This window comes from Rhinolophus sinicus, chromosome 5 (genome assembly GCF_057876585.1).
Source record: "Rhinolophus sinicus isolate RSI-liver-muscle chromosome 5, RSI-T2T, whole genome shotgun sequence".
NCBI lineage: Eukaryota > Metazoa > Chordata > Mammalia > Chiroptera > Rhinolophidae > Rhinolophus > Rhinolophus sinicus.
The window spans coordinates 73,365,281-73,383,673 of record NC_142505.1 but is presented as its reverse complement, the minus strand read 5'-3'; the positions used below and the strand labels follow the sequence as shown (position 1 = coordinate 73,383,673).

Sequence of the window (18,393 nt, the reverse complement as noted above, 5' to 3'; positions counted from 1 at the left end):
GCGTTTTTTGGAGCAAAAATTAATACAAGACCCGGTCTTATTTTCGGGGAAATGCAGCAGCTGCCTGTCAGCCATCACCTGTCATTTCAGTACGGCTCCTCTCACAGACACTCTCACAAAGACAGTCCTCCAAGTAATTGTACAATAACGCAATTAGCTCCAAAGAAAGAAGAGGAACGTATAGTCGGATGGACAACCCCTGGCCCCTCAACCTCCAACCCTGTCCCAGGGTGCAGGGCGAGGGGGAGGAGGGTTGGAGTCAAGCTGGACAAGGTTGATTCCGTTTCTCCACAGTTGGCTCTGGGACTGTGGATGAGACCTTCCCCTCTGGGAGCTGAAAATCCCTTCTCTGTAAAGTGGGGGCTGCCGCCTGGGGGCTGATGGACCATCTGCACATGAGGACTGGACACCAGTATAACCTCCGCTGTGGCCGTGGGTCCCACCCACTGCAGGCGAGCGGGCCTCCCAGTCACAACCCAGCACCACCAAGGCCTAAAGCTTCGCCTCTTCTAACACATTGGGTTATGGCCCTCGAACTGGGCCTCGTGGAGAGGTTTCAGTGACCCCAGCTACAGACTTCACCCCACGCTGCCTGGGACAGCGGGGGACAGCGTGGAGCACGGGGAAGACCTGGGTGAGTGGGGCCTGAGAAGGGCTCCAGGCCCTGGCACTGACCAGCCCAAGCTGTGGAAAGGCCGTCCTCCCAGCGACGAGGCACTTAAACGGGTGAGTCACTTTAGAACAAGCAGCAGCCCCATCCTGTCCTGCTTCAGTTTCTCACGCTGGGACATCACAGCCTGCGTGAGGAACTGACCCTCCCGTCCTCTAGGGCAGCGTCCTGCTTGGTTACTCCCACCGGCGGTGCTGACAAACGGGGACGAGCTGGTGCAGCTGAGCGCTCAGATGCTCCAAGCACCAGGAAACAGCCCTGCTGGGGGCGCGGATCCAAACTGAGGCCTCCAGGCCCCAGGAGGCCCTGCCTGGCGCTGTCCCCTCGGCGCACAGGTCACACGGCAGCCGCCTTGAAATGTGTAAACAAAACGGAAAGGGACCAGGTTCCTGGGCGCCTTTGCCACCATCGCGATCAGGACCAGCATTCCTTGTCACCATCCCAGCACATGCGGAGCGTCTGGTGCAGACCCGCGTTCCAGGCCGAGACCCTGCCAGGCAGCACCTGTCCGTCACCACAAAGCCACATCGGGGCGTGGCCCACGCTGGCCCGGGACCGCCAGTGGCCGAGGGCCAGAGGGACGCTTAGGTAGAGGAAACACCTCCCAGAAACAGGCATTTTAACACACAAGGGACAACATACCCTTTTATAAAATATTTATTCTAAAAAATCACACTGTACAAATTTAGATAGAACATTCTCAATACTCATATTTATAAAAATGTGAACACACACTGGAGTTAACAGACAAACTTGTGTTGCTGTTTCTTTTTAAATTAGGAGGAAGGAGGGATTTTTTTCCAGGTACAGTGACAGTTAATGCCGAGAAGACATCCAGAGAGCCAGCCAATAAAAAGTGTGAGTCACCGGCCGCTCTCCCAGAGGAACCCACATCTGAGTTTGTGAGAAATGGCGGTCCCAGCAGGGTGACGAGGCACGTGGCTCCATGTCACACACTCAATGAGATTCCCAGAGCGGTTCAAACAGAGTAAAAGTTTGTGCTTAGAAAAAAACCAGCACGATTTGTTCATAATTCCTGTTTCTCTAACAAAGTGGGTTTTCTGTACACTTGTTACAAAGGCCTGTACAAAACCACGAAGCTCCTATGGGGTATTACTTCTGAAAGAGATAAAAACAGTCGTACGGAACTGCTTCCTACAACTCCATCTGGGTGCTTGCACGGAGGGAGGGAGGCGATAAAGAATTCACAAAGAAATGCCAGGCCGGAGTCCTGCTTTCTCGAAAGGTTGTTTTCAAAGCTTAGAGTGAGGTTCGGCTCTGCTGTTCGAATCACCTCACCATCGTAACAGCTCAGCTTCCCTCCCAACTGAATTCATCCTCTTGCACACAAGCTACCAGGGAGACAGACAACTGCACAGCAGTAGAGCTACAGGACTTCTGAGAACCAGCGAGTAAGGCAGAGAGAGCTGGAAGCCGGCGGCTCGGAGCCTGAGGCGCCCTTCACATTCCGGGTGCTGAGAGCAGCTGTCACAGCCAGGGGTGCCAGGCGGGGTCCATGCGGCACAGGTTGTCCAGGCTGTTGGCGGCGGCCACCAGGGTGTTCACTTTGCTCTCCCCACCTTCAAACTGGGCGAGGTTGTGCAGACGGGTCATGATGGCGGTGACAGCTTTCTGAACCAAGGACACCAGCTGCTGGCTGTCCATGTTCTCTGGCTGCCCAGCAGCCGAGAGAGGAGAGGACGTGTCCTCCTGCGTTTTTTTGTGCCAGGCAATGATCTCGTCCCGAAGCACAGTTTTCAGGATGCCGTCCACCTGTGTGAGGAGAGAAAGAGACGATCTGTGTTTAACCAAGAACAATCCAGAGGGACAGCTTCCCAATGAGGGCGAGCTCGGCAGGTGCCCTGCAGATGTGCTTGGGGAGCCTCCGTGTGGAGCGGCGGCCTAACCGCGGCGCCGAGGCACGCCATTTCTGTCTGGTCTGCAACAGAACCAGGGCCCACCCTGATGGCACCTGCCACCTAGCGCTGCTCGCTGCTGCCAATCTGTCTGTGCTCGTCCCACTCCACACATGTGAGCGCCTGGTGGGCCAGTCAGGAAGACCGCTCCTGGCACTGCAGCTCAGGGCACAGAAAGCCCAACACCCCTGCCCACATGCAGCTCATGTCCCAACAAAGGAAAGTATAACGTGCCAGGCGGGGATGGGCACAGTGGAGCAAAGAGCAGGTGAGGAAGGCTCGCGGGGGTCTCAGAGGGGCGTGTGATGATTCGGTCACACCCAGGCTGAGGTGGGAAGGAATGGAGGGTGCAAAGCATGTGAGTGCTGCAGGGAACGTGTCTCAGGCCCAGGGAACAGCACGCAGAGGGCTGAGCTGTTCGCACTGAGGCACGGGGTCCAGTAACTCTCCCAGCGTCCCCCAGGTAGTCCCCTGGTGATGGCGGAGGACTCAGGACAGCTGCCCCAGGCCTGTGTGGTCCCAGCTCCACCACTTCCTACCTGGGGGACGCTGGGAGAGTTACTGGACCCCGTGCCTCAGTTTCCCCTTTATAAACAGAGCATAGTAACAGAGCCTCCCCAAAAAGTGTTGTGAAATTCAAAGAGTACGTAGATGTAAAGAGCCCAGAAGAGAGAGGACACTGCTGAGATGAGCACCTGATGCTGGGGAGCAGTGCCTGGGGGGCTACTGGGGGTGGGGGGGGCGGTTCCATGCCCAAGGGGAGGGGCCACCCGAGCTACAAGCTGAGACAAAGGAACCATCCAGAAGGGGGGAGGAGGGGTGTGGTGTGGAGACATGTGGACGGGCTGGCAAAGGCAGCCACTGAGGGTGTGGGGGACGAATAGTGGGAAAACGGGAGGAGAGGGGACGATGTCTGTGTTCGCGGCTCATCAGAACGCACAGACGAGACACAGGCACCAGTGGGTTTGGCAGCACATTCTGACAGGTGCCAAAGTGAAGCCATCCACTTTCCGGACATGGCACTCTGTGGTGGCGTCATCTGCATCTGCCCATCTCACCAGGAGTGGCGGGCAAGGAGTCCGCAGAGGGCGAGCACAGCAGGGGGCCCACCCAGGGGACCTAAGGTGAAGGAAGGGAGCCAGGCGAGAGGGACCCAAGGCTGCAGCTCTCCCGGGGCCAGAGAACCACTGGAACTGCACCCAGAGGGAGGGAGCTGGAAAGACTGGAGGCGGTGGGGGGAGGGGGTCTTGTGGCATCGTGGAGAGCGCGAGCGCGAGCTCGAGCGGAGGGAGCAGACTGGGGGGGAGGGGCCGGGGCACCCAGAGGGTGGACGCTGGTACTGAGATCACCAAGAAAGGACAGGAGGGCAGTTCAACACACTGACGCCAAAGCCTGCAAATCTTCATGAACTGAGATATTCAACGACCATCGTCAAATTCGAAGGGTGAAGAGCACTTTCATTTCAGGAACCCAGGACTGTTTAAAAGTAGCCTCAACAGCAGTCAACAAAGACTATTATTAAGTCCACTATTTCCATGAAAAATTTTTTTTAAATAAAAAGTAACTTTAGACGAACATGTGGAGGGTTTTACTCTGCATTACTAAGTGCCAATAGAATGTGCTGTTAGAAGAGATTCCCGCACGTTGACGTCTGCGCTTAATGGAAAGGCACTGACTACACTTAGGCTGTGAGGAAATCTGGGCCTATCGATACCAGCAGTCTGTGCAGCGAGCAACGCATGGTGCATGGTGCTCCTCGGGCTGTAACAGGCCATCACAACACCGACAGCCTTGTTTTCAATAAATCAACAAACAAGTGCTGGCCAGGATGTGGAACAAAGGAAACCCTCGAGCACTGTTGGTGGGGCTGTAAACTGGTGCAGCCACTATGAAAAACAGTATGGAGCTTCCTCAAAAAATTAAAAACAGAACTACCTTATGGCCCAGTAATTCCACTTCTGGGTATTAATCAAAGAAACCCAAAACACTAATTTGAAAAGCTATATGCACCCCTATGTTCACTGCAGCATTATTTACAATAGCCAAGCTATGGAAGCAACGTTAAGTGTCCATCGATGACTGACTGGATAAAGAAGAAAAGATGTGAGATATATATACATATACTGTGTTTCCCCGAAAATAAGACCTAGCCGGACCATCAGCTAATGTGTCTTTTGAACCAAACTTAATATAAGACCCAGTCTTATTTTAATATAAGACCTGATATAATATAATACAATATAATACCAGGTCTTATATTAATTTTTGCTCCAAAAGATGCATTAGAGCTAATGGTCCGGCTAGGTCTTATTTTCGGGGAAACATGATAAAATATATATATATGTATATGTATATGTATATGTATGTATGTATGTATGTATATGTATATATATATAAATGAAATATTACTCAGCCATAAAAAAAGAATGAAATATTGCCATTTGCAACAACATAGATGAACCTAGAAGGTATTAGGCTAAATGAAGTAAGTCAGAGAAAGATAAATACCATATGATTTCACTTGTATGTGGAATCTAAAAAACAAAAATGAACAAAACAAACTCACAGATACAGAAAATAAACTGGGAGGGGAGGGGAGGTGAAGGGATGAGTCAAGAGGTAAAGGGATTAAAAAGTACAAACTGCCAGTTATAAAAACAGTCACAGGATGTACAGTACAGTATAGGGACTATAGTCAATAATATTGTAATAACTACGTATAGTGCCAGATGGGAACTAGGCTTATCTGGGTGATCATTTTGGAAATTATATAGATGTTGTATACCCGAAACTATTGTACGTCAACTGTAATTGAAAAATAAATTAACAAAATAAAATAAAGAGAGCCTTCTTCATTCTTTTTCAAGTTTTCAAATTAAATGCCATTCTAAGGATTACGCTATGATTGCTTCCAGAAGTGGAACATTTCTATCTAAATGAGAACTTCACATTTCAAGCCTTAAAGCCAAAGCCACTGCATTCGAGCACAAACGCCTCACTCAGGAAAAAACCTAAAGGTTATGTATTTTCATTCATGTTCATAAGTTATTCCCAAGACGCCAGAACAGCATTCCACGTTGATGTGCAACCGAACATCAAAAAGAGCGAGATGTGTATATAACAAAAAGTCTTGTTCAGAGTTTTCAATAATTTTAAAACTGTTCTGAGTAAATGTTTTGGGAAAGCAACTGGTGTCTGAAGCCTTCTCTAGACATAAAATGCTTATCTGGGGGTAAAAAAGAAAAAAGAAAAAAGGAAAAAAGAAAGGTATGGCCGGTCGCATAAGTTTAAAAAAAAAAAAAAAAAAGTAAACTGTGTTCTGTCCCCAATTGTGAAGAGTCAGAACGCACTGGATTTGAATCGCCATCTGCCTCCCCCAGCTGTATGACCTCTGACATGCCGCCCACCTTCCCTGGCCTCAGCTGACGACAGCGTGGGCAGAGCTGTCACACACCCTCACATGGCCAAGGGCATCTTAGCACATGTCATTTCCTGGGGGTTTGCTATGTGCCTTGCCTGTCACATTAATTTAGGCCCCATCACTACAAGACAGGCACCACCCTACAGAGAATATTTGCACCCTTTCACAGCACAAAGGTTTGCAAAATGAGAAGCAGAAGGCAGCTATAAAATGGAGTAAAAAAAACTGACATGCAAGGGTAACAGTTGGGGGAAATTATCCAACAGCGGCTTCTAGATGCCTTTTTATAAACTGGGCTCCTCAACATCCTACACACTTCTGGACAGAGAACATTTTAACCCCTTTTCCCAAATGAATGTGCTTTCAGTGTACGGCAGCACCAACCTCTTCGACCTCACTCAGCGATCTCCGCCTCGCTAGCGCTTGGCACTTCCTGTGAGGCCGCCACATGTGCTGCGTGACCCCAGCCTGCGCTTCTCACAAGACGACCTTGAGACCTACCTTAAAGTTGGGCTGGGCAAAGCATCGGGCGACAGCGATCATGGAGGCAGTGAGTGGGCCAGAGACGCCGATGGTGGTCAGAAATTCAGAAATGTTGGGTGTGAGGCGAAAAGGGACAGGACGGTTGGCATCTAAGTCTCCAGTGGCATCGTTTATATCAAATCGAAAGTAGGCAACGTTCAGTTTGCCGGTGTCCTAAAGTTCAGAAGGAGACAATTTAGGAACGTAAACAGAGTGCAGACGTCTGAAGGAGGGTGTCTGGCTGTTCACCCCAAGTTACCTGAGCAATCTGTAACATCTCAGGGTTGAGTCTATTTAAATGTAAGACGAATTCTGCAAAGCCAATCAGTGCGAGCTGGATGGTGAACATCTTCCGGAACGTCCAGTAGTCGGTGGCGTTGGGAAAGGTGTGCAGAGCCCACTCCTTCAGCATGCTGCGGGGCACCATGTTACTCTGAACCTCCTTGAGGATGTCTCGAAGGACCTGGGATGATACGTGACTCCATGACACTGCCATCTCACTCGCGCACTGTTTCCTTCAAAAGGCAAACTCTGGCTCTTGCTCTCTCTCACTTTCTCTTTCTCTCTCTCTCTCTCTCTCTCTCTCTCTCTCTCTCTGTCCCTCTCACTCTCTCATCCTCTGTCTCTCTCTCTCCCGCCCACCTTGGTTAGGCCCATTTTCTTCCCTGAGAACTTATCACTAATAAACCCTGTTTGTGTGTTAAAAAAAAAAAAAGAAAAACTCTCAAATTGTAATTTCTTAGCACCAGGAGAGTGAATCTTGTCGACAGATACATAAGCAGTGTCCTCTGACGAAACATAAGGATGGACAAGATCGGCCAATTTCCCTCCAGGGTTCCATGTCTTGTGCTTAAAGCAACAATGGAGCTGTCTAAATGAAAAGCCTCACCTGCATGATATGATGTGTGATACCTGTCTCACTGAAAATTTAGGCGAATATCTGAATATTATAACATGCTAACTACAAAATATGCCAGGCCAGTTAACAAACAGAACAAAACAACAGGTGGATACCAACACCACCGCTTCATATCTAAGACTATGAAAGACAAAAGTTCCAGAAACCAAAGAAGCTAGTCTAAAATTAGAGCAGCTGCTACCCAACACTTTAAACTGAATTCCGTACTGGAAGACTCACAAGACTATTGCAAACAACACAAATTTAGAGATGGCCTCAGTAAAAAGTTTACTGATTTAATTTAGTTCCTGTTAGACCAACTGGTAAAGGTACAAGGTCTGTTCTGGGTGAACAGAACAGAGAACCCATGTTCTCTGAATAACCACTAAAATGCAGGCCCTAAGCAACCAACAACCACGCAGACCATCAATCACACGTTCAGTTTCTGTTCGTTTCCTCATTTGTAAAACAGACAGAAGCATTTCTGAGATAGCAGAGAGAGGACTTCCAAAAGGTGCTCCTCCATAAAAGCAGTAAGAACGCTGGCAAAAATCATCAAAGTAATCTTTTCCAGAACTCTGGAAATTAAACAAAGGCTTACAACAATCTGAGCAGCTTTTATTCAAGAAAAAAAGGCTGAATCTTGGTGAGAACAGTGAGCTTTGTGGCATTCTAACTGTCCTTTTTGTGGCAGTCTAATTGTCCTTTTTCCATCTCCTTCTCCACACCTCCAGCACAGCCTGGCAACCATGGCTATAAAAGCGAGCAGCCTAACAGTCACTGGAGTAAGCAGAATGGTTTGGTGATCCCCCAAAAGCCTCCTCTCCAGAGAATTGTCACGATTTGACCTGTCTGGCAGCTTCTTTAATGAGGCTTGTCTCTGTTTGACTGAACTCAGTGAGGAAGATCCTATTTAAATCGAAAGGCATTTGTTGAAAACAATCAGTGACAACGGTTTAACGCCGCAGGTGCTGAGGCAGTGATACCAGCTGGAGCAAACGAAGCTGCCCGAACAAGAGAACAAGCTGGAGAATAAGATGACATACAGGACGTTGAAGAGCAACAACATGCTCCTGGGAACCTGGGAGTCCACTCTCGTGCTCATGTAAAGATCCCAGAAGGCTCTACACACTCACCTGTGCTCATGCTCATAAAAAACCCCCCAAAGGTGCAATGCATTCACCTATGGTTGACCTTGCGACTCTGCAAAAGCAGAAAGTGAGGGTGCAGGCAGTTATAAACTACCTGGCCAGGCAGAAGGTACGCCCCAACACACACACACACACACACACACACACACACACACACCATCACATACATGCACACACACATGCACATACACCCATCACATATATGCACACACACATACACACACACCCATCACATACATGCACACACACACACACACACGCATACACACAGAGGCCCTCAGAAAAGGTGTAAGATTTATTGGGTCAAGGCATTTAAGAAAATCGCTATCAAACTCTCAGCTGACTGCTGAGCCAACTGTGCAGACTTCAATGGCTGCACATGACAAAACCCAGACTTTACAGAATTAGTCCAGGAAAGTCACTAAACAAACAGCAACGACAAACCTTGAGGGGAAGGATCTGATTTCTACAGTTGCCACATTATTTGAAATGTCCAGTTGTCAACAAAAAAATTATGCCATGCAAAGAATCAGGAAAACACAGCCAATACACAGGGAAGAAAATTAAGTTACTTGTAATAAGTCACTTATATGCAGAACATATAAAGCATGCTTAGAATCAACAATAAAAGGACAAATCACCCAATTTAAAAATGAGCAAAGGGCTTTATAGACTTTTCTCCAAAGAAAATATGCAAATATCCAACTAGCACATGAAAAGATACTCGATATCACTAGTTTTCTACAAAGTGAGCTAGCACTTCACACCCACAGGAACAGCCATAATCAAAAAGACAGACAATAATAAGTATTGACAAGAATGTAGAGAAATTAGAACTCTAATACATTGTGGTCATTTTGGGAAACAGTTTGGCAATTTACCAAAATGTTATCAAGATGTAAAAGTTACCACATAACCCAGCAATTCTACTCCTAGGTATGTATCTAAGAGAAATGAAGACATATGTCCACACAAAAACTTGTCCATGAATGTTCACACAGCACTAGTCACAATACTCAAAAAGTATAAACAACCCAGAAGTCCATCAACTGATGAATAATTTAAACATAATCTATTCATAAAATGGAATACTATTCAGCAATAAAAAGAAACAAACTATTTATTCATACTACACAATGGAAGAACCTTGAAAACATTATGCCAAGTGACAGAAGCCAGCCACGAAAGAACACACAGTGTATGATTCTATTCATATGATACGTCCAGAATAGGCCAATTTACAGAGACAGAAACGTTTGTGGTTGTCAGGGGCTGGGCATAGAAAGGAATAATAGGGCATGACTAGTAATGGGTATGAGGTTTCTTTTTGGGGTGATGAAATGTCTTAAAGATAGATAATGATTGTACAATTCTGTAATTATAATGAAAACACTGAATTGTACATTTTAAAGAATTTTATGGCATGTGAATTATATCTCAATAAAAGTTATAAAAAGGCAGAAGATAAAGAAGCAGAGTTAATGCAACCAACTAGGATACAAACAGTAAGAGGAGGTGGGCATAAACCTAGGATCATTTTGTGTTGTCACATTTCTAGCTGGTCCAGTAGGACCCCAGCACTGTTTCTAAGCTGGACCAACCATCAGCTTCATCAGTTACACATGCTGTTTATAAAACAACAGGGAAATCCTGATGTGGGCATGTATTTGCAAATAGAGGTCAGTGGCTTCCACACTGTCAAAGGTAAATGTAACCTTAAAAATACAACCCAGGGGCGGCCGGTTGGCTCAGTGGTTAGAGTGCATTGCTCATAACACCAATGGTCACCGGTTCGATTCCCACATGGGCCAGTGAGCTGAGCCTCCACAACTACACTGAAGACGACTTGACTTGGAGCTAATGAGTCCTGGGAAAAAAACATTGTTCCCCAATATTCCCCAATAAAAAAATAAATAAATAAAAAGGTATCTTCAACATTCATATGTGAGAAGTGGCTTAACAGGTATATTAGTTATCTATTAAAAAAAAAAAAGAATACAATCCATTCATCTCCCACAAACACCTCAAAACTGCCCATGGTCCACGGTCCACAGAGTGACCTGTGCTCCAATGAAGCCTTGACACCAATTCCCAAGGGAGGTGACAGGCTGTCCACAGAGGCCAATCAAAACAGAGGGATTTCCCTTCACTTTGCGTGGCCTGGACCGCCTGCCTGCACTCTGAGCACTGCCATGGCGGAGGAGATGAGCAACCTGTGGGCTCCATCTTCCTAAACAAAAGCAAGTCCTCCAGGCCCCAGACTAACCAAAGTGAGTCCCTGGGAGAGTGGAGTCAAGGTCACGGCTTCCAGCTGTGGTGTCTTCCTAGAACCCGTGAGGCTCTCTCAGGAAGCACGGGCAGGACCACAGTGGTCTCCAGGAGGGGAGGAGGGGAGGCCAAAACAGCTGCCCCTGGGGAAGCACCCAAACCCAGACAACCCATCTCATGGGGGCCCACACCCGCCCTGCCCTCCACCCAGGGCCGGGGGAACACAGTCCGCCCGATGGGTGTCTGAGGTGGCACCGTGCTCCCACCCCAGGCAACCAAGACAGCTGGGACTGGCAAGTTTCCGGGTTCGCCACTTTCTGTGCTTTGGAGCGAACACACAGTACAGAGACTGTACATGCCCTAATGCCCCCGCAGCAAACCAGAGGAACATGAACATGAAGTGGATAAACAGCCTCACATCACGCAGGCCAGGTTTGGCTGCCAGTGAGTTTGCCATAAAGTTAGTTTTAAAATTCTAGCTTCTGAGCTGTTTGTGAAGTGCAGGTAAAGGATTAGAAACTCTCCAAGGATGAAAACTTAGCCCTTTGTCCTGTTACAATAAACAGTCTGTAGCAAACGTCACTTCACTAAAGCCCGTGGCCACCTCACTTCTACCATCGCACAAGTCCAAACCAGGAAGCTCTCAGCACCCCTTGCCCCAAACACACACACACACACACACACACACAACTTTTCTCAGCACACCTGACATGGAAGCACCACCACAGAAAGCAGCCACATCTGAGGCCTCGGGCAGCACCAGAGTCGGTACCTGGTGGCTGGCTTGGGTCCCGCGAGCCTGCACGGTGGCCAGTCGGTCGTAGTACCGGGAGATGGGGTTGTCGTGCTCGATGCCCTTCTTGGCGCAGCGCTGCTTGTAGATCTCCACGAGGGACAGAGAAGACGGGTTGTCTTCCACAAGGCGCATCTGCGGGGACACTGCCACAACGCGTGGAACTGAGGAGAGAGGGGAGAGGGGGCAGCTGAGAGCCAGCGACCAGGGTCAGCATCGCTCACCTTCAGGGACACCCTGGCAGCATAGGCTGGGTGTGGCGTGAGTGGAGGAAGTGTGCGTGGGGTAAGCTGGAAGGATGCTGGTCACATAGTGCGTGCTGATGCAGCTCAGGGCACTAAGCCTGAGCTGCCATCACCCCATGTTTAAGACACTGGTGAACAGAAAGCATCTAGGAGGCAGTCTTATAAAACAAAAAACAAAGAGACTGACAAGCGCACAGGCGCTGCTGAGCTGCTGAGCGCACGCAGCTGTGACCCTGTGCCGCCCCCCACCGTCTCTAGGCCACCAGGGGCGCCCACCCGTGGGCTGAGTGTCGGCGTGGGGCACACAGACACTAACTTCTGACAAACGGCATTAATTCGGTCTAACGTCAGTTGGACCATAGCTACAGGCGTGCAGTCACATCTTCAATCTACAGAGAAACGCCAAAGGGCCTCCAGGGCACACATCTGGGCTGCCATGGGGGGTCGGCACTATAGGTCATGGGACATCCAAGTTAACAAGCATACAGCTTCCTATAGACTTGTTTTTTCATCTACTTCACATGTGGGGGACACTGAACTTAAGGGTAAGAGATTTTTGGTCAAAATGGGTTGAATTACACCTTAGCTACCAGAAGAAAGTTCCATATGCAACTAGATAATTAGCCTTGCAACGGGCTCCAAACCTCAGAGATTAAAAGCTAAAATGTTTTAACGGAGGTTTTCTTCTCTGCGTGGGATTACAGGCATCTCATCTATGCCCATTACAGACAGAAACGGGCTACTCGTGAATCACCCACGACAGGTGTTAACGGAAAACCTCACTCAGATACGGCTGGTTGCCACCTGCCCAAGATTTCCGGCCTTCAGAGCCCCTCGACTTGCCCGAGTCCTGCATTTCAGTCCCTGAAGCCGAGCCCGGGCAGTGCGCACACTGCAGGGTGGGTCCTGGAGGCCACACTCAACACGCAGTGGGCGGGGAGCAGGCCCACAAACAGCCCTCGTTCAGCCCAGGTGCCCCAGAGCGTGGCGGACTCCTGGGGGAGTGAACATGCCGAGTGCACAGGCACGGCGCCTCCTCCCCCAAAATACGCCTCAGGGAACCCGTCGTGCAGCGAGGAGCCTCAAGGCCAAAAAGGCTTCCTGCAGGAGCAGGGCTCTGTCGGGGGACCTGTCCCTCCTCTCAAGGCCTTCCCTGCCTGTGCCACTCAGTGCCCCCCACTGCTGACACATGCTGCACAGAACTCCCGCAGAGGCTGAGGTGTCCTGTGTGCCCCCAGGCCCACGCACAGCTCTCCTACCTGTGAAAAACAAGTGCCTCTTTGTCGTTTCCTTCCTCTTCTCTAAGCAGGGGTTCAGCAGGCGGAGCAGCTGCAGCACGCGCTCCTCCCTCCGCGACTCCGTCAGGCAGGCGTCGTTCATGACGAGGTACGGGTAGATCTTGCCGTTGTGCCCGCGGATGTACAGTCTCCTGGCCGCGGTGTTGTGCTTCTGGACAATCTCTACCCTGGGCATAAACCTACCGAAACAAGCAAACCATGAAACACTAACTCCCCGAGCCTTGATTTCCAATCGTTTTCTTTGAGGAGAAAATGGAGCTTTCCAAAAGCAGTAGTCAGAATTGTCATGGGAAAAACAGACTGTGTAGTTACAGCCATTATTTGTTAATTAAGTCAGACCCCATCTCATTCTGACAAGGTATAAACAGTGAAATGATATCACAAAACAAGACAAGAAACCTCGGGCCAGCCTGGTGGCTCAGGTGGTTAGGGCTCCATGCTCCTAACTCCCAAGGCTGCCGGTTCCATTCCCACATGGGCCAGTGAGCTCTCAACCACAAGGCTGCCAGTTCGATTCCTCGAGTCCCGCAAGGGATGGTGGGCAGCGCCCCCTGCAACTAAGATTGAACACGGCACCTTGAGCTGAGCTGCCGCTGAGCTCCCGGATGGCTCAGTTGGTTGGAGCGCGTCCTCTCAACCACAAGGTTGCCCGTTCGACTCCCACAAGGGATGGTGGGCTGTGCCCCCTGCAACTAACAACAGCAACTGGACCTGGAGCTGAGCTGCACCCTCCACAACTAAGACTGAAAGGACAACAACTTGAAGCTGAACGGCACCCTCCACAACTAAGATTGAAAAAGACAACAACTTGACTTGGAAAAAAGGCCTGGAAGTACACAATGTTTCCCAATAAAGTTCTGTTCCCCTTCCCCAATAAAATCTTTAAAAAAAAACGACAAGAAACCTCGGCAGAGGGAAAACAAAAGGCAAAAAAGACGAAGCTGGCGTTTCAAAGAATCATGCCAGGGGTCCTGCTTCAGGAGCTACCAAAGGGCCGCCAGCCTGGCCCTGAGCACAGCAGAGAGCTGGGAGGGCCCAGGCCTGGCCGTCGGGAGCAGGACAGTCCCGTCTGGCACTCACAGGCGCCCCGAGGAGCGGGCGTGGGGCCTGGCACACCCCTGCCCTCACCCTCCTCACCATGGGCCTCGGCCACTGCTGGAAGTCAGGGAGGAGGAGGGCTGGCCAGGGCCAGAGTCAGGTTTGGAGGAAAGGGAAACCAAATTCCGGACATAAGGAGCAGAGCCCTGCGTCTGATTTAGAAATAAAACAAACACCTATCTGTCAAGGGAAGCTTCTTCACAGCACTCTTTCCATGTCAAAGAAGATGCTACATACTCTACTAAATTTTACAACTGTCCGATCCTGTTTTGAATACGCTTTAAGAATTTACAGAAGACCAGGAAACTTTATTTTGTCAAGTTCTGTGGTGATTCAGAAAAGGTTCTTTCAGAAGCAAACACAAACTTGACTTAAACAGGACACTTAACCCATCAGTTAGACCAGGCTCTTTCAGGGGCTTGATCACCCAAACCCTGGAACAATCTCATGTTCTCTGAAACGCTGCACGGGGTCTGCCCTGCAGGCCTGTCACACGCTCTGTCTGCTGCGGACGTGTCAGTGGCCACACCAGGCCAGGAGCACTCACCGGGCAATCTTGATATAATAATGTGTCGGCTTCGGCATCAGAAACTCCCCCGGGATTTCTACTTCCGCGGTCTGTGCTGAGAAATTGCTCAAAAAACGGCACTTTTCTTCTATGAGGAAGAATTTGGGAAGCTGCTTGGTTTTGGCCTCCAGGATTTTGATCCACTTTTTCAATTTGGAAATAAGATTATGAAGCTTCATGGATCCTGGAACACTGAAGTCAAAATCTTCAAAATAAAATAAGATTAAAAACATTTTTAGTCTTCTGGGCTGTTTCTAATCCACCCCAAAATCACTGCACAAGCACCTCCCAGCCTCACACAGCAGTGCTTTACATCTAGCCTGGCGCCAAGCCCCGGAATCCCTCTTGCTCGGTAAAGTGAAGATGAGGCCCAGACAGCAAGCGAAGCCCTGGTGTCAGCCAGCTCTCCCAGTGTCCGGGACAGACTGCCAACACAGAACCTCACCCCCACCCTCAAACGTCCCCTATAGAAAGGCCACAGGGCCCCCAAGAGGCCCCTACATAAAGGTCCCGATGCTGTATCTCTGATACAAGTCTTTAAAAGATACTTTACCTAAAAATGTGAACCATTTATTCTATGCTCTAACATATCAGTGAAGAAAGAATGTTTTCGAAACAAATCAAAAAGTAGTAATTAAGCTGCAATGTTTCTATTAGCTCTGGGAAATTTTACCAGACAAATCTTGTTCTCATGACAATCACCCACGGGCTGACACTCAAGACACAAAAGCCTGCAGACGTCATTCAGGCTCGAGTCCAGGCCCTGGTGCTCCTGGCAGAAGACAGGCTACACAGGCCCCTCTGCCAGGGGAACGGGCAGGTCAGTGGGGGGTGGGGGGGGCAGAGGGGCGGGGACGGACGCCGGGCGACAGGTGACTGCTGTGCGCTGGGAGGGCGAGGATCTCCATCCAGCTAAGAGAGATGAGCTCAGGCGAAGGGAGACTGGCCCACTCACCTCAGACCACGCAGAGCGTGGTGGTGCCAGGATTCGTGCCCCTATGGGTCCAGGAAAATGCATGAAACTGAACCGGGAACGAGTAATACAAATACAGTGTCCCTACATTCTGCCACCTGAATACATTACAAGTTTGAACTTCACTTGTCACCCCAAGCCCCGCACCTTTGAATCTCACTAACTTATCTTATTACTCTGTTGCCTCTTCCTACAAAAACCAAGTGGAGGGAGGGAGCAGGGAGCAGAAGGTTCCCTGCAACCATCCTGCTTCTATCCCCCGAGGGGGAACCCGGCGCTCTGGCTCCACACCTTGCCCTGCACTGCAGAGAGCACGTCGTCCCGGCTGGGGAGGGTCCTGGCTTCCCTGGGCGCTGGGTCTGAACAGTACAACCAGCTCGCCCAGGACAGTGGTACGAAAAGCAGTGACTACAATTCCCTCACATGTTAAAGACTGAGGACAAACAGCGAGTGGAGCCTCCTCGAGTGCAGGATGAACAAAGTCAGACTCACCGGTTGTGAACTGGCCCTTCAGCTTCTGGAAGACGGGGTCCTGGGCAGTGGCCTGTGCCCGCCTGGCCAGAGACTCGGAGGCCGCGCTGGAGAACATGGTTGAGACGTTGGACACGTTCTCCAGGCCCACCCCGAACGTGCTCACCAACTTCTTGACGAAATTCAGAGTGTGGGGGGTAATTTTGGCATCCGACACTGCTCCGCTTTTCTCAAATGCAACAGAGTAGCATTTCGCCAGGCCCTGTTGGAGCTGCCGGAGAACCTAGCGAACAGGAGACCAAACAATTCACAAAAGGAAGCTTGATTCAAGCAACTAACCAACCCCACAGTATGTGTCCAGCACTTGCCCACCACCAGGGCCACTGTACACAGTGTAAAATCAGTGTGTGTCCCACACTGGGAGCTGCGTTTTTAATAATAAGGAGTAAGTATCCTGAACATAAAAAACAAAAAACCCAGTCCCCCCCCCCTTTTGGTCCTACTCATACCCGTCTGTTGATTAACGAAGGGAAAGCCTGATTTCCAGGGGCCTCCATGTTACTGCCGCACGTGTGCGCAGACAAAAGAACACAGCAACAGCAGGGGGCCTCGTGGCCAGCCAGGTCATTATTTGGATGACAAAGGCTGATTACGTCATCACCAGCTTATAGAAACACTTTAAGGGGGTGGCCTGGCTGGTCACTGGAGCACTAACTCCCACGTCTAGGATTAAATGCCGGTCTGCTACCCACGCTACCACTCCCACTCACGCCCGTGCTGCCCGGTCAGCTGGTGGTACCAGAGTGGTTCACTCAGACGAGTGAGCAAAAGTGAGCATTTTAAGGGCAGGCATGGTTTTCTCAATTTCATCTTCTTTTGAAGGCTTCCGTTCCAAATATTTAAGGCCGCACCCGTGTGTCATATTAACTGTTTGCCAGCTCCATCACTCAACTCAACAACAAATATCCAAGATGACCAGGCAGCTAACTAAAGATCACACAGCCACAAAAGCATACAGAACCACACACTCCTGAGCCCAGAGCCAAATACCTCTTCGTGCCAGTTTTCTCTGAACCAGACCATCTGGTCGACGATGCCTTCCAGGGAAGACAGGAGGGTGGGGTGGAGCTCCCTCTGCATGTGCATGATTCGGCTGCAACGCCACATGGGTGCGGTTGCTCGTATGGGCCCTGGATCTGATGCAGAATGGGACTGGTTACCCACTGAACTTGGCTGCTGCTGTCCAGAATCTGAGAGCAACACACACAACGCCAGTGTCAGCGCACAACTGACCGATGCAGAGCTCGGGGCTCTAGAGGACCCACGGGGCACAGGAACGCTGGTTCCTGCCGGTGTGCACACACCACGAGGCCGCTGCCGCAGGGACTATGAGAGAATCCCCGGTTCTAAGGAGACGTGCGCGGAGGGACTCGGGCACAGACAGTGTCTACAAGCTGGCTTCACGCGGTTCAGGAAAAAGTGTACACGGTGACAAGAAAGCACATGTGGCAGCACGCTCGCTGGGGAACCTACAAGAGGCTGCACAAGGTTCAGGGTACTCCCCCTGTTTAACTTGACTCTACGTGTGAACATTTTTTAAATGTTCAGAAAAAGTGTGATATAATACATTCCTTGTACTATAGCCCAGAGAATCTAAAAGTAGTTAACGAGCAAGTCTACATTTTTTTCATCTGGAAAAGCCAAACCACATGTGTAAAATATTTTGGAAAAAATAGTCACTTGATATATGAGGAATATGTTGTAAAACCCGACCCCCACTTTCCTAGCTTCAGCTAACTTAGAATAAAATTCTTCATTTTGAAATGACCAAATTGTGACGCAGAAGGTTAGAGCTGAACTGTGCTGCGCTGTCTCCTACCCCGCCCAGCTCACGGGCAGGTGGCGTTCCCGCAGTCCAGCAGAGTCACCTTCTTAGAAAGACGCTGGCCTTGCAGCATGAATGTCTGGGTATTAAAAACATCATGAAGTAAATGGTCCTTTAATTGTTTAAAAAGTACCCTACTTAGTGGGTAACTAAAACCATCAAATAAGCTACTTCTTCTCTGCACACTGGGACTACTCAAAATCGATTACAAATCGT

The 18,393-nt window shown here is 49.6% G+C and overlaps 1 protein-coding gene across 15 annotated transcripts in view; it reads right to left on the bottom strand.

Annotated features, from left to right (window-relative positions):
- Window positions 1–1,311: 1,311 nt before the first annotated feature.
- The window catches only part of TRRAP (transformation/transcription domain associated protein), a 122,444-nt gene continuing 105,362 nt past the window's right edge, over window positions 1,312–18,393 (bottom strand). For 12 of the 15 annotated variants that reach the window (XM_074313443.2, XM_074313449.2, XM_074313448.2 and 9 more), the window contains 8 exons: window positions 17,343–17,542; window positions 16,314–16,575; window positions 14,828–15,053; window positions 13,144–13,361; window positions 11,619–11,803; window positions 6,789–6,992; window positions 6,509–6,703; window positions 1,312–2,443 (listed from right to left, as the gene is read on the bottom strand). In XM_074313443.2, coding sequence (XP_074169544.1) covers window positions 2,159–2,443; window positions 6,509–6,703; window positions 6,789–6,992; window positions 11,619–11,803; window positions 13,144–13,361; window positions 14,828–15,053; window positions 16,314–16,575; window positions 17,343–17,542 — 1,775 coding nt within the window. In that variant the 3' untranslated portion in view covers window positions 1,312–2,158. The remainder of the gene's footprint in view (window positions 2,444–6,508; window positions 6,704–6,788; window positions 6,993–11,618; window positions 11,804–13,143; window positions 13,362–14,827; window positions 15,054–16,313; window positions 16,576–17,342; window positions 17,543–18,393) is intronic. The other 3 variants (XM_019756062.3, XM_074313453.2, XM_074313455.2) reach the window with 1 other exon arrangement.